This window comes from Cornus florida, unplaced genomic scaffold (assembly GCF_030987335.1).
Source record: "Cornus florida cultivar Cherokee Brave unplaced genomic scaffold, ASM3098733v1 CherokeeBrave_3.0.0_Hap2_Chr05, whole genome shotgun sequence".
In the NCBI taxonomy this organism is placed as follows: Eukaryota; Viridiplantae; Streptophyta; class Magnoliopsida; order Cornales; family Cornaceae; genus Cornus; species Cornus florida.
The window spans coordinates 107,123,059-107,148,320 of record NW_026775575.1 but is presented as its reverse complement, the minus strand read 5'-3'; the positions used below and the strand labels follow the sequence as shown (position 1 = coordinate 107,148,320).

Below are 25,262 nucleotides of genomic sequence, written 5' to 3'. Positions count from 1 at the left end.
TTATATGATTTTTAATCACATATATGAACATAATTATTATTACTACTATTATATTATATAAAATTTCGTTACTTGTTATTATTATATTTATATTATTCAATGATCAATTTACCACGTGTATCGCACGTGAATTTTACTAATATATATATATATATATATAAAAGAAAGTTAAAAACTTTATAATCGAATTGAACCAAATTGAACATTACGGTTTGGTTTGGTTCAGTTCGGTTCCACTAGTTCTAACAATTTATTTTGATTCTAATATTTTTAAAATTGTTGAATAGTTTTGGTTCATTCAAAAATCGAATCAAATTGAACTATGTGTACTCTAATTCTTTAATTTGAAAAAAATATAAATAACATATTATGTGAAGAAAAATTTTCATATTGAGCCATTTTAATATGAAAGATGGGAACCAAGTATATACAAATTGGTAAAATAGGATTACCATTTTAAATTGATTTAATAATCAAAGGTCTAGGGATATCTCTTTTACTTCCCTCCGAGCTAGGGTTCAGGTTCATAAAGGGGGGACATATGAGACATTTGTCAATGAAAAAAAAAAAATTATTGAATAACAATTGTAATTGAGCCGGTTTTGAAAAGACTGTTCAAAAAAAAAAAAACCACTATTTTTATTGGATATTTGCTGACCTGGCACAGCCCTCTATCTCTCTCTCTCTCTCTTTTATTATAAACACCCGGAGTGTAACTTTTGTCTTGCGACGTCTTTCGAATTTTCAAAACCCCCTCCTCCAGTTTCTCTCTCTACTTCAACTCTCTTTACCGTTTCGAAACTCTCGATTCTCTGAGAACTCCTATCTATTAGGTATTCATTTCTAAGTGTTTTTTCAAAATCATCTGAAGGCGTTAGGAAAATGTTTTCTTTCGTTGGGAAATTATATGTAGCATAATTTTCTTGGAGGCTTTTGACTGAGTCTTGGACTGTTCTTGGTCGTCTTTTCTCTTTGATTTTCCACAGATACGAAAAGGGTTTCGACTTTCGAAAGAATACGAACATCACTGCAGCTGATCAAGGATAATCTATCTCTGTTCATCAAGATTTATGACGATCGAAACACTCTTTTTTGGAATTTTGGAGTTTGATGATTTCGAGGAGTTTTGATGCTTTTCTTTCATCTCTTTCGCATTATTAGGGTTTTTAAGTAAGTTATCATTATGTTTGATTCTTTTTCTTTTTCTGCTTTTCGACCTTTTTTTTCGCTTTCTTTTTCTTAAGTTTTTTTTTTTTTTTTTTCTTTTTGGGGAGACACTGTTATTTTCCGGTCATCTGATTGATTGCGTAAATGAAACCTTTGTTTTCATCACAATTTTTTCTTTTATATATATACATGTGTATGTTTTATCAATTCTTTGTTGAAAACAATGAGAAATTGAGAATTGAACAAAGCTTCCAAGTTCGGATTATCTGATGTTGGTTTGTAGGTAAAGGTTGGCGCTGGCATATTTCAACCATTGAAGTCAAAACTATTCAAAGAGTCATTGGATAATATCTGGTCCATTTGGTGGAAGTTATACAGGATTATAGGTATGTTAGTCCATGCCATGTTTCTTGCACTGAAATACTTCATCTTAAGTTGTGTTTGAAACTTTTTACAACAACTCACAAATGAAATTAAAATGCTTTTCATATCTATTTATATTGTGCACCCCAGAAAAGGCACAGAAGTAGTTGTAAAAATACACACACACACACACACACACACACCCCAATGGGCTCTAGCCTAGATATAAGCTCTCCTCCCCCTTTGAGAAGGTGGGTAAAAGTATATAGTGGGTGTGTGTGTTTGCTTGAACTTTTGGGGGAAAAAGAGAGAGAGAGAGTACAAAAACCAGTTTTAATTTTTTTGGTTGTCAAATTTGAACCCCAAATAGTTGGGAAAAGGCTTTATTGACTTGAGAGTTATTACCTGGTTCGGAAACAAATTGGATGCCTTTTAAGATGGTAGGTCGCATTTCTGTATGTTTGTTCATGCTTAATTTGTTGTAATATATAAGGTTGTAGCTAAATGTACTTTGCAAAACTCTCATGCGTGAAGGATTCACTTGATTAACTTTGTACGGAATAATAGGACAACTCAGTGATATTGAGGTACTTTATGTTATCAATTGAAGATATGGTGGTTTCTCTCCAGAACAACTACAAAATCACTGACTGAGTTGTTCCTAAGAACTCTCAGCCAATTTACTTTACTCCACCTTTTTTAGAGCTGACTGGGAAAAAAATTAGAATTCATTGCCTTATGTGTGTGGTATTGAAATATGTGACTGTAATACCTATGGGGTGGCACCACCCATTGCAATGTGGACATCATGGGGGCAATTGGAATTGGGCCAACTGTTAGTAAATGCAAGGCCTATCTATTTTATTTTATTTTATTTATTTATTTTTTTACCATTTTCCATTTCAGAATTGAAACACAGGTTTCAAAAATATGCATTCTAGACTTCTAGTGTCATAGAATTTCTTAAAAGTGTCAATCACCACAATCCAGTTCAGCAAAGAAGTTATTGGAAAAACTTTTGTCATATATAGTTCAAAGGAGTTATTGGACTCTAAAAATGTCAAATATAATTTGTATGGGTTTACTTGACCAAAAACTGAAGAAGTTATGTTATTGTAATTTTTATTCTGTGAGGTGGAACTCATATATGTTACTTCATTGTATGCCCCACTTACATGAATCGGCGGCGCCTTAAATTGTTCTCGAGCCTAAATTAAACCCAATATGCTATATAAATTTGTTAGCTCATTTAGATTTTTTTTATAAAATTTATCAATGTTTGCTTCCATGGAGATATATCAATAATCCCCACACCCAAAGGAAAAAATAAAAAGAAAAGGAAAACTTATTGTTGTTGATCAAAGCTCCTTTGCTTACAATGATCATTTGGTTATATTATTATCTACAGGTGGGCTTTTTAGATAAACAAATCAGTATGAGTGCCAAAGACTACCAAGGTGCTGCAGGCTCTCCTAAAGTGGAGGTTGGAGAGATAGATACCAGGGCACCATTTCAATCTGTCAAAGATGCCGTCAATTTATTTGGTGAAGGTGCTTTTTCGGGGGGAAAAACTGCCATTAGAAAGGCAAAATCCCATTCTGCAGAGGTATTTCTGACAGTTGCTTTTAATATTGTAACAGGATATGTTTGTTAGAAGTACCAATCTTCTTCTAATGTTGATATAATACCCTAAGCGGTCACTGACAACTCTTGAGAAGCTCAATTGTTTCGTATCCAATGGAGCTGAGTATATTGCTTCTAGGACTAAAAGCACATGGCAGTATTTTTCAGTATTTTGAGTTTAATTCTGTCTTTTGTTAAGTGCATGAACTGTTTGTATCTAAGAAAATGCACTCGTCCTACAAAAAATTTGGGGGGTGTCATAATGTACATTATTGCTGACTATTGAAGGATATTAATTTCATTTGTTTAAGTCAGGCAATTTTGTGTCACAATGGTCATATTTGAAAGAGTGTATAAATGGAGTAATTATTAAGTTAGCAAGAGAAGATGGAGAATTAAACTTATCACTGGCCATTCTGGACAGTGTAAAATTTGCATGTAGTGCTCTTTTATTATTATTATTATTATTATTATTATTATTTATGTCATTTTAAGATTCCATTTTCTGAATCTTACTGAATTGATACATCCAAATACTGTTACAAATTCATGGAGTTTAGAGATCTGAGTAAGCGTGTGTACTTATGTTTTCTTTTTCAATTTTTTTATGTTTTCTTTTTCATTTTTTTATTTTTATTTTTATTTTTTTATTTTATTATTATTATTTTTTTTCTGTCAAAAGGTTCCACCTGATTCCCATTTTTGCTTAATGAGTGACTATTTTGTTTTCTTCATCAAGCATTTGTAAAATTGTCACTCTTTATGCTACTAAGTGCCAAAAAACTGTCATGGTATGGGTTAATGGCATTTTGATGCAAGAGATGAGTCGAGCGTTTTTATTCTCATTGTTTGCCTAAATCAAGTAAAATAATAAAAAAAAACAAGTTAATTACGTTGCATACAGGAGGTTATTCATGGAATATTACTTTGGTTAACTTCTCTTTTTCTTTTGGCCTGGTTTGACTTGTTTATTTAGCAAATAATTGGGTAAATTACTTTGACATAAATTATTGGCTTCTAATTAGTTACAGTTATAAATGACATTTAGCTACTATCTTCTAATTAGTTATCGAATTCCTTTTATAGTATATAATTGTTTTTCTTTGGTGGTTTTACTGCAGAAGGTATTGGCGAAAGAGACCCAGCTTCACTTGGCCCAGAAAGAGTTGAGCAAGTTGAAGGAGCAGCTGAAGAATGCTGAAATTACAAAAGCCCAAGCACTTGTAGACCTTGTAAAGTCTAAAAGAACAGTTGATGATCTTACACAGAAGCTGAATATTGTTGGTGAATCAAAAGAATCAGTGATCAAGGCAACAGAGGCTTCAAGAGATCTGGTGAAACAACTTAGAGAAGCCAACTGTGGCAATCCTGTGGGTACTGATGGTGACTGGAAACAGGATTTAGAAAGTTCAAGAAAGCATTACATGTCTGCAATTGCTGAACTCGATACTGCAAAACAAGAGTTAAGACAAATCCATCAGGATTATGATGCATCCATGGAAGCAAAAGTTGCTGCCTTCAAGCAAGCAGCAGAAGCTGAGCAGGAAGCCAAAGTAAACATGGAGAGAGCTGGTGAGCTTTCAAAGGAAATTACCACTGTGCAGGAATCAATTGGTCAGGTGAAGCTTGCAACTGAGCAAGCCCAGCAAAAGCAAGCAAAGATATATGCTGAAAAGAATGTTCAAAAGCAGTCATATAAAACCACACTTGAAGAGTCAGCAAAAAAATTGATTGCTTTGAAAAAAGAGTTTGATCCTGAGCTGTCCAAGAATATTGAGGCACAGCTGGCTGAAACGGTCACTGAGATTGGAGCTCTGAAGAAAGATGTGGAAAACACAAAGGCGTCAGATCTTGATTCTTTAAAAATTGTCACCGAAGAGCTGGATTATGCTAAGGAGTCATTGCATAAAGTAGCAGAAGGAGAAGGTTCCCTCCGAAGCTTGATGGAGTCCTTGAAGCTGGAGCTGGAGAATGTGAAGAAAGAGCATTCTGAACTGAAGGAGAAGGAAGCAGAAACTGAATCTATTGTGGGGAATCTGCATGTCAAGCTCCGGAAAAGTAAGTCTGAGCTTGAAGCAGCCCTTTCTGAAGAATCCAGAGTAAGAGTTGCTTCTGAAGAAATGATTTCAGCCTTCCACCAACTATCATCAGAAAGTGAAAATGCAAAACATGAAGCAGAAGAGATGAAGAAGAAAGCTGAAGAGCTGAAGGAGGAATCTGAAGCCACTAGAATCGTGCTAGAAGAGGCAGAGAATAAGCTAAAAATTGCATTGGAGGAAGCTGAAGAGGCAAAGGCTGCCGAAGCAAGGGCCCTTGATCAAATTAAGATATTGTCTGAGAGAACTGATGCAGCACGTGCCTCAACCTCTGAATTTGGTGCCCAAATCACAATATCAAGAGAAGAATTTGAATCGTTAAGCCGGAAAGTTGAGGAATCTGACAAATTAGCAGAAATGAAAGTGGCTGCTGCAATGGCTCAGGTAGAAGCTGTGAAAGCTAGTGAAAATGAGGCCCACAAGAGACTAGAGGGAACTCAGAAGGAGATTGATGAAATGAAAGCTGCAGCAAAAGATGCAGTGAAGAGAGCTGAGATGGCTGAGGCAGCTAAGAAGGCAGTGGAGGGAGAGCTACAAAGATGGCGTGAACGAGAGCAAAAGAAGGCTGCTGAAGTTGCATCTCGGATTCTGGCAGAAACAGAGTCATCACAATCATCCCCCCACAACTACCTGATTCAAAAGCATAATCCATCAGAGATCATTGGAGTTCGTAAGTTGGAAAAAGAAAAACATCCTGCATTGAAAAAAGTATTTTTGGCTAACCTCAGCGTCATCTTTCACAGGAAGAAGAACCTAGTGGAGGGTGGGTCACCGTCTTATATGCCTGTGTGATACTCGTTTTTGTGAAAGGTTTGTGCAACTAAGAATGGTCGAGATAAAATTGTTAATACCTTGGTTGTGCGTGCATCTAAGACCACTAGGATCAAATTTTGTTATTTTGTATGTCTGGGTACAGTATTGAATGTCAAGATAGAATGGAAGTGATTAAGAGTATTTTTTGTATAAACAAGCTACAAGATGTTGGAGATTTTATTACATGATTTTTTTTCTATGGTGCAAAAGTCCAGGAGAATTTGGAGTTTGATGTCATGTACAACCTGCTGCTCGGCACACTTTAAAAAGGTCACTCCATGGTTTGAAACACATTGATACAAAAATTGTAAGATGCCCAACAAGTTTTGTAATATTATAGCTCATTTTCTAAATGTATAAATACCAATTTGTAGTGGGTAATAATCAATATTTTTAATTGACATCGCAAGTTTTAAATTTTTTTTTCCTTGGATGGTAGACTTGCTTTGTTCCAACAAGACTTAAACCCTTATTGCTCTATTTTAAATGGTAAAAAAATATCATCAGTCATTATTCCATAAATTGCTCAAAAAAAAAAAAAAAAAACCAGGTGTGGCATACTTCAAAGTTTTAAACTACAATTCAATTTAGATTGATTTTCAATATAATTCTTTTTATTTGTTTTGGGCTTGGGAAATTCAATTTGCTGACTTATAGCATTGTTTGCTTATTTAAATATTATTTGAATTAACAGCAAAACTCGTACCTCATATTCTCAATTTGGGGAAGTCAAGTGCACTAGGGGCAGAATTCGCTTGGTAATTTTTTTAATACATGTGTGCATGAGTTGTAAGGGATGAGCGTACTTTCCATTTGTACAATAGTTCATTTTCTTTATTTTTGTGAGTAAAAGTGCATTCTAACATTTTTTTTATAGTATCTTCCAACATTTTCCTATTATGCATCCCAAATATAGGTGACGTTGTCATTTTTGAACCACTTATTTTAAAATGGAGAAAATAATACACTATTTCACTGGAGGTGATTTTCACCCGATTGTAAGTCACTTGTGTTGCTTTTCCTATCTCACATAGCCACTATTTTTTCAACCATTCAATTTGCTATATATTTGATTTTGTTTCGAGCATCCAATGTGATAGATAGTGAATTATATTTTAGTCAACGGTTTGATCATTATATACTTATAAATCAAAATATTTTCTTTACTTTTTGTTTTTGGCATGGTGCACACTACATTATATTTACTATTCCCCTTCTCAATTGAGAATAGGAATTTTTAAGGAAACACATGGGGCATGCCTTATTTTCTTAAAAAGTTACTAATTTACCCTTTTAAATTTGTTTTGAAATTTTAAACTCCAAAAACATACTCCCTCCGTCCTTTATTAGTAGTCCATTTTTCTCTTTTTTACCTGTCACAAATTAGTTGTCCTCTTTGAAAAGTCAAAGCTTCTTTTCTTTATATTTCCATCATTGTCTTTTATCTTTTTAAAAAATTTCGAACTTTGAAACTATATATATTTAAATTTAAAAGGATAATTTGGTAATTTTAAAAAGGGACAATGCATTAATTACATGTCCCTTAAAAAGTTATAAAATCAAAGATGGACAACTAATAAGGGATGGAGATAGTATATGGAAAGATATAAAATATATTGTTTGAAAAAAAAAATGAATAATTATTTTGGGACAGATCAAATAGAAAAACATGACATTTTTTTAGGAGAAGAGTATAAAAATTTATATTATATTCACCTCTATAATGGTAAATCTTACTAATTTTTAGTAGCGAAATTTTGTGCACAGTTTAATTTTGATGGAGCATCATTTTTCTTCGAACCAAAATCCTCTATATGTATAGCCCATCTGATGTTTTACAGCATCAGACCGTTGTATTTAACAGTAAACTTGAGTTTGACCTAATGTATAAAATGTGATGCGGATAGTTAGACCACATTGTATGGGTAGGACAGTGTCCCGCATGTTCAATCGTCACTATTCAATTACCAGACAAGTCCACCGAAACCAATTTTTAGTAGTAGCAACCCACTTCCAATATCAGTGGAAGTAAAACACAGTAACGTATATACTCACTCACTCTCTCCTCTCTGAAATACGGAGTACGATATAGTTATAGTTTGGTTCTCTCTCTATACGTATCGGTTTCTCAGGGGACATTTGTCGAACACTACAATGGCAAGCAACAGAGACGAACCTCTCACATTCATGAACCCATCAACATCGTCCCCAGTCGCATTCTCAGACGGAGACAGCTTCCTTCTCGACCCTGGTAGCAATTCACAGATTGGGAGCGCTTCTGGAAGCTTCCAGAACGAGGGTTTTCTCGGGGGCCTCGACGGCGGAAGCGACGCCGAGTTTGGGTTCTTGCGGCCTGAGTTTCGACAGGGCCCACTGGTGGGGACCGTAGAGTACTACGATCGCCATGTGTTTCTATGCTATAAGAACCCTCGGGTGTGGCCTCCCCGCATCGAGGCTGCTGAGTTCGACCGGTTGCCGAGGCTTCTCTCAGCCGCTCTCGTGGCTAAAAAGGGTGATATGAAGAAACAGGTTTGTGGGTTGTCTTTGATTTCTTAATTTTAATGCGGGTTTGGTTTTCTATTTCTTGATTTAAACTGGGTTTCTGTTGTTTGTCTATGTTCGTATTTTTGGATGATTTTGGACATGGGTTGTGGTGCTTCAAACAATAGGAAGTGGGTTCTGTGATAGAGACTAGCGTTTCTTCAATAGGAATTTCTGTTGAAGTTGCTTCTGTGTTTGAATGAAGCATGTATTTTCCATTGTTCTGAATTTTGTTGGTTTTCATTTCACGTCCAGGGGATTAGGGTTTTAGAATATTGTAGGTGTTTGTTATGGAATCCAATGAATGAAGCAGTGTTATTTGCTTTGACATTCAATTTGGGGATTGTGAGCAGCTTAAATTTGGTTTCTTAGATTTAGCTTGCTGAATTTGTTTTTCGTTCTCTCTCACATAATTTCCCATAAATTCTTTACATAGTTGTATTGCAACATTTTCCATCTGATCGAATCCACAAAAAGGATTATAATAAGAGTAATGTTGTGTAGGAATAGTGCTGGAATTTGCCAACATAATTATGCTGTTGGTTTGGTTTGCATCATAATCAGTGAAAAGCAGGTCTTCACCTTCCAAACAAGATTCACATGTTGGCATAGGCACCTCTACCTCCCTAGGTATTAAACCTTCTTTAACCAATCTTTGAATCCTATTTGGATTAATATGACCAAGTCTTAAATGCCAAAAATACATTGAACTAGGAGATGGTGACTTTCTCTTAACTTTTAGATTTGCCAATGATGTATCTAATTTAGTGTTATGCATCACATAGGAGTTTGGAGTAACTAAGTATAAACCATCCACAAGTGCACCAGAAGTAATAAAATCTTTATTTAAACGAATCGTGAAAAGAGGTCTGCCGATGATGAATAAATTATTTACTGTGTTTGGCAACAATCCTCTAATTACTGTTGGGACTGAAATTATGAACTTGTGTTATCAGCATTTCTAGGAATTTTGAAGCTTATCAACTATCAGTTTTTGTGAACTTCAATATTAACACTAAACTGTATGAGGAGAAAACTTTATTGTTCATCTGGACTTTTACCCTTTATCCTACTTTTTGTATAGTGAATTGTCTAGAAATTATGATGCATGGAGTTCAGATTCAGCTATTGCATCTATAATATTCTAGTTAACATTCAGCTGTCTCACCAGTAATATGATAATTAATGATGTTAAGGAACACAATTTAGTACTTGGTGATGCAATCTGTTTGGTTCGGCATTTTCTATGAAGCAATTTGTGAGAGATGAAGATATTCAACGACTTTAGATTTAAGAATGTTTGATGATCTGTTCTTCTTCTGCTTTGTTATAATTGGGAATTTTACTACTTGAGTTGTAATATTTTGAAATTTAGGAAATTTCAAGTTTTACTCTCTGCCATTGGCCCTGGCACATGATAAAACTTCTTCCAACATTTCTTCGAAACTCAAAAGTCTGATTGACAGATTTTCATTGGATCTCTATTATCAGTTTTCAAGGTGCTTTGACTTGTTTCATAAACTGATTTTTTTAGTCAACTTTTCCGCTTCACAAGTCTAAGTTATCATTTGGTTTTTACGATTTTCAGTAATGCTAATGTAGGGTACAAGTATAACTAAATGTATGTCTAGGTAGGTACTAGGTACCCCTTCGGCACTAGATCAAGCTTATGTTGTGTATTTATATGCTCATGTGCATGTGTGCTCTGTACATTTTGTGAATTCACTGGGTTGAAAAATTAATCTTGCCAAGCAGTAATAGATGTTTTATCTATATTAAAAGAAGATATAGAATATTCTACCAGCTAAAATATGTTAGTCTACGCCTCTATGGATTCTCATTCAAAAAGTTTCTTTTGCTTCTATGGTCTAGGAGTGTACATTTTCTTATCTAGATCAACATGAACAATATGAAAACATTAACCCCACTACTCCAATAGTTAATTCATGTAATTAAATTGATACAATAAGGATTTTTTTCGGTTTATTTGGTCAAATAATGCTGTTTCAATCTTGAATTTGGTTGGATTTATCACTTATATATGCTTTACTTCTTGAAACCATATGCCTTAACTATGCCATGCAGCTTATCTTGGCTTCTAGTTATTATAGCTGACTTAAATCTTTTTGATGTTGCAATTTCCCTCCCTTTCTCAAGACACGATTGACAATATGTGAGGGGCATGATGGGACTGAGACATCAAATGGAGATGTATTAATCTTTCCAGACATGATCAGATACAGGTCAAATTCAGCCTCTTGACTACCTTTTTAGATGCTCTTCTCTTTTTTCTTTTTGGCTCCTAACATTGATTAAAATCTTTACAAAGGATGCAGGAGATTGACACATTTTGATATTGACACATTTGTCGAAGAAGTGCTTGTGAAAGATGGGGAATGGCTGCCTGGAACTCCTGAAACACTGAAGGGCTCATACGTTTTTGTATGTTGTCATGGGAGCAGAGATCGAAGGTGTGGTGTTTGTGGACCTGCTCTGATTACTAGATTCAAGGAAGAGATAGAATCACGTGGTCTTCAAAGTAAAGTGTCTGTTAGTGCATGCTCACACATTGGGGGGCACAAGTATGCAGGAAATGTGATCATATTCGGATCAAATATAAATGGAGAAGTCACTGGCCACTGGTAAGGAGATTCCCTTCGTTAATTCATATATTTTGCCCACCTAATGCTTTCATCTTATCTTTTAATTCTAAGTGTAAGCCTTAGCTTTTCTTGAGTGATTGTGGAACCATTCTTTTTTAATATTCCATAGGTATGGCTATGTTACCCCAGATGATGTAACTATTTTGCTCGAGCAGCATATTGGGAAAGGAGAAATTGTTGATTGGATGTGGAGGTAATTTTCTATTGTTAGTTTTTCTAACTTCAGAGATCAAGTCTTGTTGTAGTTGCATGTCTTTATTGCATGATAGAATTTTGGAGGATATTCTGTTGGCACCATCAACTAAAATGATGTGCATTACAGCTCTTTCATGGATAACAAAGATAAAAGAGAGAATTAAAAAATTGGGCTGTTTGTCATGTATGAGTATGTGCAGCCAAAATATGAAAAAGTTGCCCTACCTTTTCTGTGTAATCTGTGGGTGTGGGCAGTTTTTCAGTGTTTCTCAAGTTCATGTTCCATTGGAAATCTGCAAGCCTTTTAAGTTTGCTTGAAATATTTTGAGGGATTCTCGATTTATTGGCATTGACACAAAAAAAGTCATCTCCTTAAGCTTGTACAGCTAGTTGTGCAGTTTTGTCTTTTTTCCTTTTAGTTTTCTGGTAGAAAATTTCCATTGGAGTAAATGCAATTCTACTAGGCTCAATAAAGCCTTTTCTCAGCTATTTGGTGTCGGGTACAAGAATAAGTTTTTGTCATTCCGCTCTAAGGCTATAGGCTGAACTAAACCATTTGCTATCATATAATTCCTATCTCGACCCATGCTAGTGTCGGTCTTTCCTTCTTCTAACATTACCCTCAATAAGGAATTAATGATACAAATACTTAAGTTACAATTGGTAGTCTAACATGGTATCATAGTTTTTGTTTCGGGTGGTCTTGGGTTCAAGTTTCCATATATGCAATTATTGGGTCCGCCAAGTCTTGCGTTCAAGTCTCCGAATATGTTATTATTTTGCCAAATTTTTTTGAAGTATGCACTTTTTGGTTTGGTCAATTTGCATTGCCACATGCAAGACGCACACGAGAGAGGGTGTTAGAGCTTGAAATATATTGTTGGACAACTTGGACACATTCTCTAATTACAATCTCTCCTGTGAGGTTTCTCATAATTACACTACCCTCCCTGGAAAAAAAAAAAAAAAAAAAGACACTGACCTCCCATGAAATTTATCAGTACTGATCGAAGATAAAATTTTCTTATGGCAACAAATGAGAATTTCAAAATACCAATTTTAACCTTAGTTATTTTACAAAGTTGAGTTGTCAACTGAAAAAATTATATTAGAGTTGTATGCAAAATAGTAGAATAACACTTTCCGTTTACTCCCTCCATTGAAATTGCCTGAGAAGAAAGGTTAATAATGTCTTAGATGTGTATAAAATGGTAAATAATTATTATTTTATTTTTTTGTACATAAATTATACATATCTACAGGCATACAATATTTACATAGATATCATCCTCTCTCTGTTTTATCTAGTTTTTCAAGAAGTTGTCATAGTGCCGTGTCTTACCACAATATCATATCTGTTTCTACACTTCAAGTCTCCGGCTAAACCTGCTGTTGACATGCCAATGGAGAAGGCAGGATGATAATAGAAAGAGAGGGGGCAGTCAATGGGGTAGATATATAACATTGCCCGAAAAATGTGTATATTGGAGATAATACTAGCGGAGTATGTAGCCTATTGAGAAAGCATACTGTGCGGTTGAAGCATGGTGCGGTTAAACTTCATGAAATTTTGTTCCAGAATGTTCATGTGTAGACTGTAGAGTCGATGGTCAGTGGTTTGAGGTTGTGAGATATTATATATGATACTTAATAGAGGTGTGTTGAGCCCTATTCAAAGAGGACTGTTGGAGGAGGTTCCATGGAAAATAGCACGTGCGAGCTATAGATGACATGACTGCTTCCTCAGTGCCATATGGTGCAGTTATGTATGCCACCTCAACAACACATGTAATGGTGGGTTAGGTACCCACACTGTTCACGGTCTTGGTTCCTTATAGTCATCTATTTTTGTGGCTTTGACAACGAGTTAGGGCACTTTTCATTTTATTGGTGATTGGACAAAGAAACTGAACAATGAATTGGAGGTTTTCTGGACTTATGAGTGGAATTTTTTTTCTGCTTTTTGATATTGCAGTCTTGAGGACATCCTGGTGGTGATATCTTTCAATTACCATTTGCAATGGATGACTGTCATCTGTTTCCAAGCTCATTGCGCTTGCGAGCAATGAGAAGGCTCCCAACTTAAACTGTTTGTCATATAGGTAACAACAGTTGAAATTAATCGAGTCAAAGGCGTCGAAGGACTCAGGTCAAGGCGAAGAAGAAAGACAATGGCAAAGATAAAGAAGTTTCTTGAAGTGAATCAAGTAGTTGGAATTAAGGTCTGTTGATATGAGTATATCATGAGAAATCAGACGGTTGCTAAGAATTTCGAGGCTAGGTTGTGATTATGAAATTTATTGGCTCATGACTGGTATGGTCTGGTCCTATAAAATTACATTAACATATATATATATATATATAAATATATATACACACACATATAATATTCGAGGGGACTGTGATGTAGGATGGATAGCTTGAATGCAATTGAATTCTAGAAGAGATTAGGAAGAGAACTAGAGAACAGAATTAGGGGTGAGATAGAGACAGAGAAGAAGAGATGAGAGAATGACTAGTGAAGTAGAGGGAGGAGAACAGAAGAAAAATTTTAGGCGGAGAAAACTGAATTCAATTCTATATTTAATCTCAAAACAACTACTTATATGAGTTACATATTTGCCTATTTATAGGCACCAAAATCTTCCTACAAATGCTTCCTACAAAAGCTTCCCTAACAAAGCTTTCTCTATAGGCTTCTTAACAAAGCTTCCTCCATAAGCTTCCATAACAACTAGGAAAATACAAAATATATAAGAGAACTTAATTAACTAAGAAACTCTCTGCAAAAACATTAATGCAACAGCCATGACAACCTCATCTGATTGCAGCCCTTATGGTAGCCGCCTAGTTTAGTGTGGCTTCGTGGACTAGTCTATGCTCTGCATCAGACTGAACACTGGCTTGATTGTTTTTCATTTTTTTCCACAAATGAAATGAAATTTTGATTTTGTTAGTCGTGAAGCATAAAGTGGGAACTTCTGTAGGTAGCACCCTGCAGTGCTGATAAATGACTACCACCATGGAAAAAAGGATAGTGTTCCTCTGTAGTTTGTTGTATACCCTCCTCTCTCTCTCTCTCTCTCTCTCTCTCTATATATATATATATATATATATATATCAATCTCAATATGCAAATGTATATATGCGTGTATATTAGTAGTGTATGTGTCTACGCATGAATGAACTATTCATGGTACTCGTTTTTTATGGTAAAACTGACTTCAGGGGACAGATGGGTTTATCAGAAGAAGACCAGAGGAGATCCCAGGAACTAAGGCTGCAACTTAATGGTGACGCATATATGGAAAGAAGTGCAGAAGAATCGGCAGAGTCAAATGACATTGGTAATGCAGTACATGGATCTCGAGTTGAAGATATGGCTTGTTGCCAGGAAAATAGAAGCTCCTCTTGTTGTCAGAACCCTCTACCAGAAAAGATTGGCAATCCCGATCTAAACGAGATGGAGACAAAATTGACAACTGAAAAGAAGAAGAGCAGCAAGAAACAAGTGTCTCGAAATAATAGTGGTAAAGGGGCTTGCCGCAAGGTGTGTGCAATGCCAACATGGTTTGAGAGCTGGGAGCGTGAAGATACATATGCAGCTCTTGCTGTTATTGGTGCTGCATTCTCAGTTGCCCTAGCCTATAGCTGCTACAAACAGTTGAGTTAAACAACCAAACTTGGATGTGTCAATCCCATAGCAGGTAGAACGCTTTGTCCTATTGTCTCCCAAGTTTACGAGAAACATGCAATGCATCTACAGTTTCAAGATCTTATTTAATTTTTGAGAGGAAAGGCGGTAAATTGTCAGATATATATGTTTATGAATATGGGTTTGTGTACTTCAATTCTGTTTGTTTTCAATGCATGGCTTGATGTCTAAATCTGGATTTTGTAATATAAGGATATTATAGTCTCTAAAATCTCAAATGGAATGTCGACAGTATCTACACGTTGTATGTTATAGACTTGTTAGTACATTGATTTGTGTTAATTTTCAGTCTGAATCAAAATGTGTTGCATTGCTTACTCAAAAATAGAACTGATCTATCAGACAATAAAGTTCATTAGGCTACTAGAGTTGAAAGCTGAGGGCACAATTGTCATTTTCTTCATTTTGTGGAAGTTAAAAAAAAATAAAAAATAAAAAATTCCAAGCCATCACCATCTCTACGTCACCATCATCACCGCACAAGATCACTATGCCTGAATCTAGACCATCGTGTCCTCCACTCCACAAGAATCACAACACCACCAACCTTTGTCCACCATTTTGTGTTTGTCACACACACACACATATAAAAGTGTGTTTCTAGATTATATTTATTTTTATTATTTAGTTGTCCCTTTATTCTTAGCATTTGCTTGCTTATGGAACTGGTGGTGGTTTACATATATGAAAGGAGATCCTAGGTGTGTATCTTAAGATTTGAGAGGTGGGGTGACAACTTGCCCTCATAATTTTTTTTTCATAAGTCATTATTTTTATTATAGCTATTATTAATATGATGCATGCAGATACCTCTATAACTCAGTGGGTTAGTGCCTCCAATGAATTTGACAAAAAAAAAAAATCAGCAACAAAATAACATAAATTTATTCCTTACATTTTTTTTTTATTTTATACATCGAGATCAAGCTGATGGCAACCAATCATGATTGAGTGTTAGATTAAACATGCAATTTATGCCCTTCCTGATCATTTTCATGCATCAAAGTATGACAAATACTAAAGATTAACAACCCCCATTTCAGACCTTTATGCTAATAATTTCTCCCCTTCAGCTCACCGTCAAAATGTCATTTACAAAATGTCAACGCAGAAGAATAGCCCATCTGGTTGACAATTTCACATGGAACAATTCCCTCAATGCAAAATTAAGCTACCTTATCCTCAAACCATTTTTGTTTTTTTCGTTTTGTTTTGTTTTTTGTTTTTTTTTTTTTTTTTTTTTAACTTCTGACAAATACTAAAGATTAACACCCCCCATTTCACACCTTTATGCTAATAATTTCTCCCCTTCAGCTCACCGTCAAAATGTCATTTACAAAATGTCAACGCAGAAGAATAGCCCATCTGGTTGACAATTTCACATGGAAATTCCCTCAATGCAAAATTAAGCTACCTTATCCTCAAACCATTTTTGTTTTTTTCGTTTCGTTTTGTTTTTTTTTTTTTTTTTTTTAACTTCTGACAAATACTAAAGATTAACACCCCCCATTTCACACCTTTATGCTAATAATTTCTCCCCTTAAGCTCACCGTCAAAATGTCATTTACCTAAAACAGCTATGCCAGCACAAAAACCCTTTTGCTTCACTGCGAATTAAATGTCAAAATAGGTTTCTTCCGGGTTTAGCATTTTGCATGAAATGCAATCCAACCAACACCAAGCCTTTAGCTCAAGTGGTATAAGAAGGGTTAAAGGATTTAAATCTCCATGGGAACATAACGAATGCCTGTGTTCTTGATTACCCTTTTTTTTTAAAACAGTATATGTGTAAGACAAGCAATCATTTTTATTTTTATTTTTTTCCTTTTGAACTTCGCAAGTGCTTCATGGAGCAAATATGTGCGGAGAGATTATTTTTAAGCGAATAGAAATGACTTATAAAAGTTACACTTGCTCTTGTGATTGTAACATTTTTGGGCGATGGTATGATCATCCACACCAAGGTGATAATTTCAACTAAACTTAGTCCTACCAAACCTGCATTGAGGCTAATGCAAGCCATTGCTATGGCATCTGTAAATTAACCCCCATCCAACAGCTTTATGGAGTACTTACTTGTCCACAAGTGCCTGTTATGGGGTCATATTTGGACCAGACATGGTGTGCTTTTCCTTCAGCTCTCAATCACTGCTGACCTTCAGGTCATTTCGTGAGTTGGAATGCCCATTCTGAACACCAAGCCTTTGAAACTCGGTCTCTAAAGTTTCAGCAATCTTTGTATCTTCTGGGTTTGGCTCAGGAAAATCCACATGGAATGACCCTTGTTTGATTGGTGCACGGAATGGCCCTTGTTTGATTGGTGCAATGGAGTCTACGAGCATAGCTTGCTGCTTGATATAGTTATAGAGCTGGTGATGAAAAGCATGGTCCAGCGAGAAACAATCATCAGTGGTTCCATTCCTAGAATGTCCAGATGATCCCGAGCCTTCTCTTCTACAAAAATGCGGGAGTGATGCATAATCCATTATCTGTATTCAATTTGTGAGTCAACAATGTCAAACAAGTGATGAATAAAAAAAGAAAAGCAAGTCTCAACTCTGAAGAACAAAAGCACCACCACCAAACCTTTTCCCAACTATTTGGGGATACACAAACTATAACCAAAAAAAAAAAAAACTCATAGATGAACGAGGAAGATGATGGGAGAGGCCCTCACTAAGCAAATGCTGCAGTCTGTAGAACTGGCCAAAACCCCACTAATTCCAGTTCCCTGATTGAATATGAAGCCTCACCCTTTTAAGTTTTTGCATGTATGGCTTCAGCAAATCAATAGTATAAATGTTGTTTTATCAATTTCAGACGGGCACCAAACCACTTTCAAACAATTACCGTGCCTGAATGTCCCAGATTGAGAATGAATTGGCTAATCACAGAATGACATGGTTTGCCAATGTCCATTAGCATCATATGGACAAGATAACGCAAAGGCAGAACTTCAAATCGTTGAAGAATATATTGCCCAGTACTGGTAAACTACAAAACTTGATTCTTTTGCCTTCAACTCTATCTAGGTGATCTATTCTAAGTTCCCATCAACACAAGTCATCAAACCCCTTAAATTTTGACCGTCTTTCCCAGATTAACCAAGAAAGACATTTCTTTCTTCTTCTATATTACATCATCTTTCCTTAGCATACAATTTATTAGTTCCTTTTCAAGATCACCATCTAGTTTCTGGACGCTTCTTTCCCCAACCCTTTCTCTTCCTCATTCTGATGCATACGACTACCCATACTTGTATGGTCAAGTCCACTTCAATAATATCATAGAAATTTCTTAGATATTGCACAATCTATCACCCTGGCAATAAAAAAGTCTATTTCGCTATCACTGAAAAGGATTTTAAATGTTTCAAGTAAATGCCCTTCTCTTTTTGGAGCATGTGATTGATATTGCAAGTCCAAATGCCATTGGGTAATACAGAGTAGTCGACAGCATAAGTTTACTTAATATGAGCATGTTATTAAAATTACCAATGTTCATCATTTCTCAGAATTTGGCTTTCTTTTTTAATTACTCTTTTGAGTTGTTTAAAAAAAAAGTTAGTTCAGCTCATATTTAGGATGTGATGTATGATAAAAAATACAGAAGTCATCCTTAAAAGTACACCATTTGACTAATATGGTACCACTAAACAACAGATAGAACACCATTATGGTACTTTGTACAAATTACATTAGGAACCACCAACTTCCAGACATCAAACTGTGAAATAAAAGAATGACATTTCATTATCCTAAGATTTTGGTTTCTAAACCAGAGATGTGCTTCAAGTCAAGTTTCTTAAATATTACTACTATGGAAAAATAATAATTTTATTAATTAATAGAATTATTAAGTTGCTTTAAATCATCACAAAATCCAGCAAATCATATTGACATCTAACATGCCAAAAAGGCAAAAACAAACGACAATATTTTTTGGTAGGTGAATAACCAATAACTTTTCAACAATAAGTTAACATAACAATATATATATATTAAATCCATTAACTTTGCCATACTGAGAAGAAAATTTACAATCTTATTTTAATTAAATTATTAACTTAAATGTTGGTGAGACAGGTGCATATCCTACGTATTTAATTAGTCGAGAATTTTATTGACCAAACAAGTCACTAAAAAAAAAATTGAAATCAACCAAACCAAGACATAGGTCAGCTTACTATTAAACTCTCTTTGTGAATGTTTGCATCTCTTAATATACAATGTGTGTGTGTGTGTGTATATATATATATAGTATGTATGTATGTATGAAACTATGAATTAAAGAGCAAAGAAGACAGAGATGAAACCGAGGTAAAGTCTTGAGACAGTTAAATACGGACCCAGATTGAAAAGGGGCACGGTCATTGGGAAACCTAGAAAGAAGGAAAGAGAGAGGTTATTGGTCCGAGAATGGACTGAAATTTCAAGATTTTGTATCACCATGAGAGCGGGAGAGGAAGGAGAAAGAAAGAAAAAGTACCAAATATTGGGGATAAGATGGGTTTAAATAGGCTTCAACAGAAAAATGACCTCATAGATGCAGGCTCAATCATCCTGACCAAGTCCGAAGAGCCGAATGTACATAATTCAGGTTTGGCAAACTACTTAACATAGTTTACAAAGTCTCTTAAGTAGGTGAATAACACAACTTTTCAACAATAAGTTAACATAACAATATATATCTTACATCTAATAACTTTGCCATACTGAGAAAAGAAAAATTACAATCTTATTTGAAATAAATTATTAACTTAAATGTTGGTGAGACAGGTGCATATCCTATGTATTTAATTACTCAAGAATTTTATTGACCAAACAAGTCACTAAAAAAAAAAATTGAAATCAACCAAACCAAGACATAGGTCAGCTTACAATTAAACTTTCTCTTGTGAATGTTTGCATCTCTTAATATATTATCATTCAAATAATAAACAATGTAGTAATAATTTTTTCTTCTACATCATTAATTATTAAGTTAGAAATTATTACTTTTCACTCTGGTACCAAGTTTGCTCCTCTAAAATTATTATTTTTTATAATTATTAAATCATAAAAACCAATTATTAGAGGGGTGACTGTAGTTACTGTACAAGAAAAAGAACCCAAAAACCATGACAGGGAAGTAGACTTACCTTCAACAAGTCATCTCTCCCACAACCTGACAGCACCTGAATCTTCTTTCTTGTTCTTTCTTGCAAAAGTGGCCTCACAACCTGCCAGCAGTAAAAATTCTAAGCTGTTGATAATTTGTTCCTATAAGAACTGTTGACATTTCTTTATAAAAAAGATAGAAGCAAACCTTCCAGCATGCTGAAAATATGTATGGTGCATTGACAATGTAATATGCATCTGTCTTCTCTGGATAGTTGAGGTCATCGATGGTAGATATAACAGTCATTAGCTGAAAAGCCAACAAGCGCAAAATGAAGTGTGAACGATACGTGGTCCCAAGACGACAATTGAATAGAATGAGTAAACTGTGTCCTAACTCGACATAAAATGAAAGATGCGCGTGTCCAAATCACTCATACACATATGAATAATAGTTCAACTGTTGGTTATCACTCATACATATGCTGAATAATAGTTCAACTGGTAGATATTCTAATTAAATGGAATCACATAGCACAGGTGATCACCTCAAGGTTTTTGTTGCCAGTGAAAGATTGTTCTCAAAGATAAAAGATGGTAGGTTTTTGGGATTTTTAGATTTTTTTTTTTTTTTTTTGGAGGGGGGGGGGGGGGGGGGGGGGGGGATTGAATTTATAATCATGGTGAGAAATACTATGTGAATAACTCCTGATCAAGAGATGACTAAATCAGGTCTCCTGATAATTAGTACATGAAATTGGCTGCTACTTGCTAAAAGGCAACAATGTTATAAGCATCAGGAATATTAATGGGGGAATTTTTTCCACATAAAAAAAATCCTCATAGTTAGAAATTAGAATAAATAAGAAGTAATATTAGAAGATTATGCAATACAAAAGATACCTTAATGTGGTTCAGTGCTGAAAGCTTTAGACCGGTCATATCCAAAATCTTCACACAGGTTCCAATACATCGTCCATACTTCTTTGATGCAGACGGCTACAACAAAACACAAATAGGCTACAATAAAAGCTAATAGTAAGAACTATAATTATACAATCTCAAGTCTTCATATACCATACTCACCAGTATTACCCGATCTCTGTATTCATTCATTTGGATGTGTGACTGAACGTAACAATGAATCTAAAATGAAAAACGAATTATACAAGTAAATATCACACAATAGAAAACTAATTTCACTACAAGAAAATATACATATACAAAAATGCACAAAGCAGCATAGAATTTCTTGAGTTTGCTCAATGACATTCATGCAGCAGCTAGTAAGGGTTTTTGTCGCACTCAGAAGTTAGGGTGTTCTCATCCAGAAGAAGCACGAGGAAATACATACCCACAAGCTTTATGGCACTGGTTATTTAAAATTTAGAACATCTCAGGCAAATGTAAGCTTTATCGTATGTAAACATAGACCCAGACATTTGCCGCTTCCACATTAATGATTTGATACTTCCATACCAAAATTCTTCAGGATGTGACCTGATGCTTAATGCAAATGTTTCATAACACAATAAGTGCAAATTCCAGCTAAGAGATTATACCATATGCCCTAATGTGGCACATTTTTTCAAATCAGAAAGTGAGCCCACTTGTTGCAGTTAAATATCATGGCAATGAATCTAGCATGGTTTCATACAATGGTTTTCACAATTATTTTATAGTATTGAAGTTATTTTGTAGCCCCAAATCAAGAAATTTAAAAAAATTAGAAATTATAATATCCTTACAGATGCTTTGTCAAATGTGCAGAGTCCAACACCAATAGCAATGACAGGAAGACCCTGGAAAAGTTTATGAAATAAAATATAATAAGTGGGTAAGCATGACATTGTCAAAATAACCACATCCATAATTTTTAAAAATTAATTAATAACTTTTCTTATCTTTTTTTTTTTTTTTTTTAATTTTAAGTAGAATTCATTCTTTTTCTTAGCATATATAATTATATATATCAAGAGAGTAAGATATATACATATCACTAAGACAAAATTAAATTTTGAGTTGTTAAACATATTTAGGGAAAGAAGCACTACAAAACATTAATAGTAAGAATTAGTAATCAAAAAAAAAAAAAAATTGATTACATAAAAGGAATACCTCCTTTGAGTAACCAGACATTCCTACAAGATATGAATCTCGCACTCCTCTGTATAAATCAGCAGGAACAATTGGTTTCTGTGCAGAGAACCAGTTAAAATTAGTAATTAAAAAAATGATTAATGGCCACATCAGCGAGGAGTTAAGTTACCAGACAGTTTGAACTACCGTGAACTCTACAATCTTTCAAAATTAGTTTCTTTTAGATTTTCTAAATGTTTTTTTTAGCCAATTTCATGTCACATATTTTAACTTCCATGAAAATCAATAAGTTATATCCAAAGAGATAATTCAACCCAAAAAGAAGTTTTATAGCCTTGTTTTCCAATGAACCACATAGATAAACCCTTGGTGGCAAACACCCTCATAATGGAAATAAGATATTAACCACAGATTCCGAACATGCATTTTTAAGAAAGTAAGAATCAAAAATAAATTCATGGATACCTTAAGCGGTGTTCTCTAAATTAAGATGCATAATCCCAATTAAGTTCAGAAAAATTGGGGTCAAGGTTTCATGCTAAAAGCTGCAGAGAATACCTTAGATGTAATGAGGACAATAACACAATAAATGGCTTAACTTAGAAGCCAGTTAATGCAACTTTCAAGACGAAGAAACAGTCAGATGTCAAATATAGGTTCAACACTAATAATTGTGTACGCTAAAGCTTCTTGTCTGATTTAAAAAAAAAAAAACATATTATGTGAAAACCATGTCATGAACAAGCTCAAAACAGCATAATTAGATACAGAAAGGGATGCTTAGTTGATTTACACATAATGATAAAACTTACCGTCAATATATTGTCAATCTCATTTTGTATCCTCCACTTTAAACAATCATCCAGCTGGGACAGTTGTGCATAGTCAGTGAGAATTGAAGATGAATACTTACCAAAAAAAAGAAAAGAAAAAAATTTGAAGATGAATGCATAAATAAAGTTCTCAAGCAACATTTGGTTGTAAATTTCAACTTAAATTAAATGCATCCAACCATTTTATGGGCTTTCGAAACATTTCCATCCCTTGCTTTGAGAAACCTCACCAGCGTTTCAGTTGCATATCCTTGATGCATATTCTGGAAATCAACTCAACCATTAATGCAGATCATATGATTGATATAATTTCAAATTGAACAAATATCCATCTAATACCACAAATGGACCAACAATTATTTTATCTTTCATTGGTACTCAATTATAGTCCGAGGCATGCAACAAGACAAGGAGAAGTAACATAGTTTTAGGTTATCCAATTTTCAACTATTTTCGTAGCATGTCAACTTCATTTTGCATCTGGATGGTACCATCAGCAAAGACCAACCATTTTACCTCATTTGACAATCTTAAGATCAATTATCTATTCTTTTTTAGATGGAAATAAAATCAATCATCTTGGGAGAAACTGTCAGCTACTAATCTAGAAAGAATACAGGTGAGCCGTAAAGTTAATTCACATTTGAGAATCAGAAATAGATAATTAACGGTACCTAAACTCCAGTAGTCTTGTTGAACTAAATTGGGTAAAATGTTTAACATCAGAACATTACAATGACTAAAAACATCCCCTCGCATCTTCGAGGGTAACAATATAAAAAGCATCAACAAAAGATTTAAAAAGGGTTTAGCTAATTCGGACTTGGAATGTGCCATTGTAAAAATCCCAGCTAAATTATCCCTATCAAAACTAAAATTGAAGATCACATAAAAGATTCCATCTTTCAGCACATCACTGAGGAGTAAACAAAACTTGTTTCCACATCAAGAAAAGGGGAAAAAAAAAAAAAACAGAGACATACCCAATTTCTGGTGAGTACGTTGACCAAAGCACCAATTACAAAAATCAAGCAATTCATGTGATCTTTGTGAACATTCTACCAGCCTACACTAAACCTAAGAATTAAAGCAACTATTGAACTAAACTCAAACCTTAGTTCCACTAATGAAACCAAGATACATAAAAGTAGGACATTTATCCACCATAATAATAAGATAAATTTCCACACCAACAAATAAAATTAATTAAATAAACAGATCAGACCAAGATCAAGTGTAACTTCAAACGCCCAGATCAAATCACCTTTGGGAAGATTTGCTGTTTCTAATCATACAGAACAGATCAGGCTTAAATATATATGTAAATATAGATAGAGAGAGAAGAAGAACCTCGAAGGTATACTTGAGTGGTCCATCGACTGTAACAACAAAGAAAACAATGTAAAAGTTAGGGCTGCGTAGATCGAAGAAGAGAAAATGATGAAATGGAAGAATGTGAAGTGAGGGAATTGAGAAACTAACTTTCTTCCATTAACTTCTGAAACTGTTTGATCACATCTTGTGTTATAATGACCATTTTTTTTTTTTTGGTCTCAAAATAAATTATGTAGAACCCAAAATTTGAACTCGAGATCCCCTCTCTCTTTGATTTTGGGAAAACTTAGAGAGAGAAAGGGAAGTGTAGAGAGAGAGGGGGGGAAGGGGTCTTAAAAGTGTAGTGTGTGGCCCTTCTTTTAAAAAATTGAAGTTAATTTTTTTCCAGCGCCTCTGGAAATGGAAATTGGAGCTCTTGCCTTCTCAAATCTTTTTGATGAAAAGAGGAAAAGGGAACAAATTAAAATTAAATAATGAAATCAGATGGCAAAGTCTTGGGTGGTATTGCTTGTATCAGAATAAGCTGCAGATGAAAAAAGATGATCATAGATGTCATGTGTGGATCCCACTTTGATGAATGCTAGCAACCTGTCAGCCGTTGAAAACTTAAAACTAGTGAGGGTCGTTGTATGGGAGTATATGTCAACATTTTGATTTTCAGCTAAAAAATCTGTTTTTTTTTTTTTAAAAAAAAAAAAAAAAACTAAGTTTAAAATAAA

At 34.6% G+C, this 25,262-nt stretch overlaps 3 protein-coding genes across 3 annotated transcripts; 2 read left to right on the top strand and 1 right to left on the bottom strand.

The window, feature by feature from the left end:
• Positions 1-459: 459 nt before the first annotated feature.
• On the top strand, positions 460-6,261 carry LOC132308338 (WEB family protein At5g55860-like). Its single transcript, XM_059806395.1, has 5 exons — positions 460-833; positions 987-1,170; positions 1,451-1,553; positions 2,939-3,136; positions 4,275-6,261. Exons 4-5 carry the CDS (start codon positions 2,966-2,968, stop codon positions 6,039-6,041), a joined length of 1,938 nt encoding a protein of 645 aa, XP_059662378.1. The 5' UTR covers positions 460-833; positions 987-1,170; positions 1,451-1,553; positions 2,939-2,965; the 3' UTR covers positions 6,042-6,261.
• A 1,721-nt stretch (positions 6,262-7,982) lies between these two features.
• On the top strand, positions 7,983-15,458 carry LOC132308336 (uncharacterized). Its single transcript, XM_059806392.1, has 5 exons — positions 7,983-8,591; positions 10,761-10,846; positions 10,940-11,245; positions 11,376-11,459; positions 14,690-15,458. The coding sequence occupies exons 1-5, from the start codon at positions 8,217-8,219 to the stop codon at positions 15,132-15,134; spliced, it is 1,296 nt and encodes a 431-aa protein (XP_059662375.1). The 5' UTR covers positions 7,983-8,216; the 3' UTR covers positions 15,135-15,458.
• A 1,168-nt stretch (positions 15,459-16,626) lies between these two features.
• On the bottom strand, positions 16,627-25,000 carry LOC132308337 (SEC14 cytosolic factor). The gene is made up of 11 exons (XM_059806394.1): positions 24,691-25,000; positions 24,559-24,587; positions 23,388-23,471; positions 23,188-23,241; positions 22,394-22,471; positions 22,024-22,077; positions 21,362-21,421; positions 21,179-21,274; positions 20,484-20,585; positions 20,317-20,397; positions 16,627-17,665 (listed from the first exon to the last, which is right to left on the bottom strand). The coding sequence occupies exons 1-11, from the start codon at positions 24,743-24,745 to the stop codon at positions 17,318-17,320; spliced, it is 1,041 nt and encodes a 346-aa protein (XP_059662377.1). The 5' UTR covers positions 24,746-25,000; the 3' UTR covers positions 16,627-17,317.
• Positions 25,001-25,262: the final 262 nt, after the last annotated feature.

Bases quoted from the DNA above. Each gene is read 5' to 3' on its own strand.
- LOC132308338 (XM_059806395.1), top strand. From the start codon at position 2,966: ATGAGTGCCAAAGACTACCAAGGTGCTGCAGGCTCTCCTAAAGTGGAG. The intron at 3,137-4,274 runs GTATTTCTGACA...GTTTTACTGCAG, and splicing joins CAAAATCCCATTCTGCAGAG to AAGGTATTGGCGAAAGAGAC.
- LOC132308336 (XM_059806392.1), top strand. From the start codon at position 8,217: ATGGCAAGCAACAGAGACGAACCTCTCACATTCATGAACCCATCAACA. The intron at 8,592-10,760 runs GTTTGTGGGTTG...CCCTTTCTCAAG, and splicing joins AGGGTGATATGAAGAAACAG to ACACGATTGACAATATGTGA. The intron at 10,847-10,939 runs GTCAAATTCAGC...CAAAGGATGCAG, and splicing joins CCAGACATGATCAGATACAG to GAGATTGACACATTTTGATA.
- LOC132308337 (XM_059806394.1), bottom strand. From the start codon at position 24,745: ATGGTCATTATAACACAAGATGTGATCAAACAGTTTCAGAAGTTAATG. The intron at 22,078-22,393 runs GTATTCCTTTTA...AAACTTTTCCAG, and splicing joins TGTCTGGTTACTCAAAGGAG to GGTCTTCCTGTCATTGCTAT. The intron at 21,422-22,023 runs GTAAGGATATTA...TTTTCATTTTAG, and splicing joins GCACATTTGACAAAGCATCT to ATTCATTGTTACGTTCAGTC.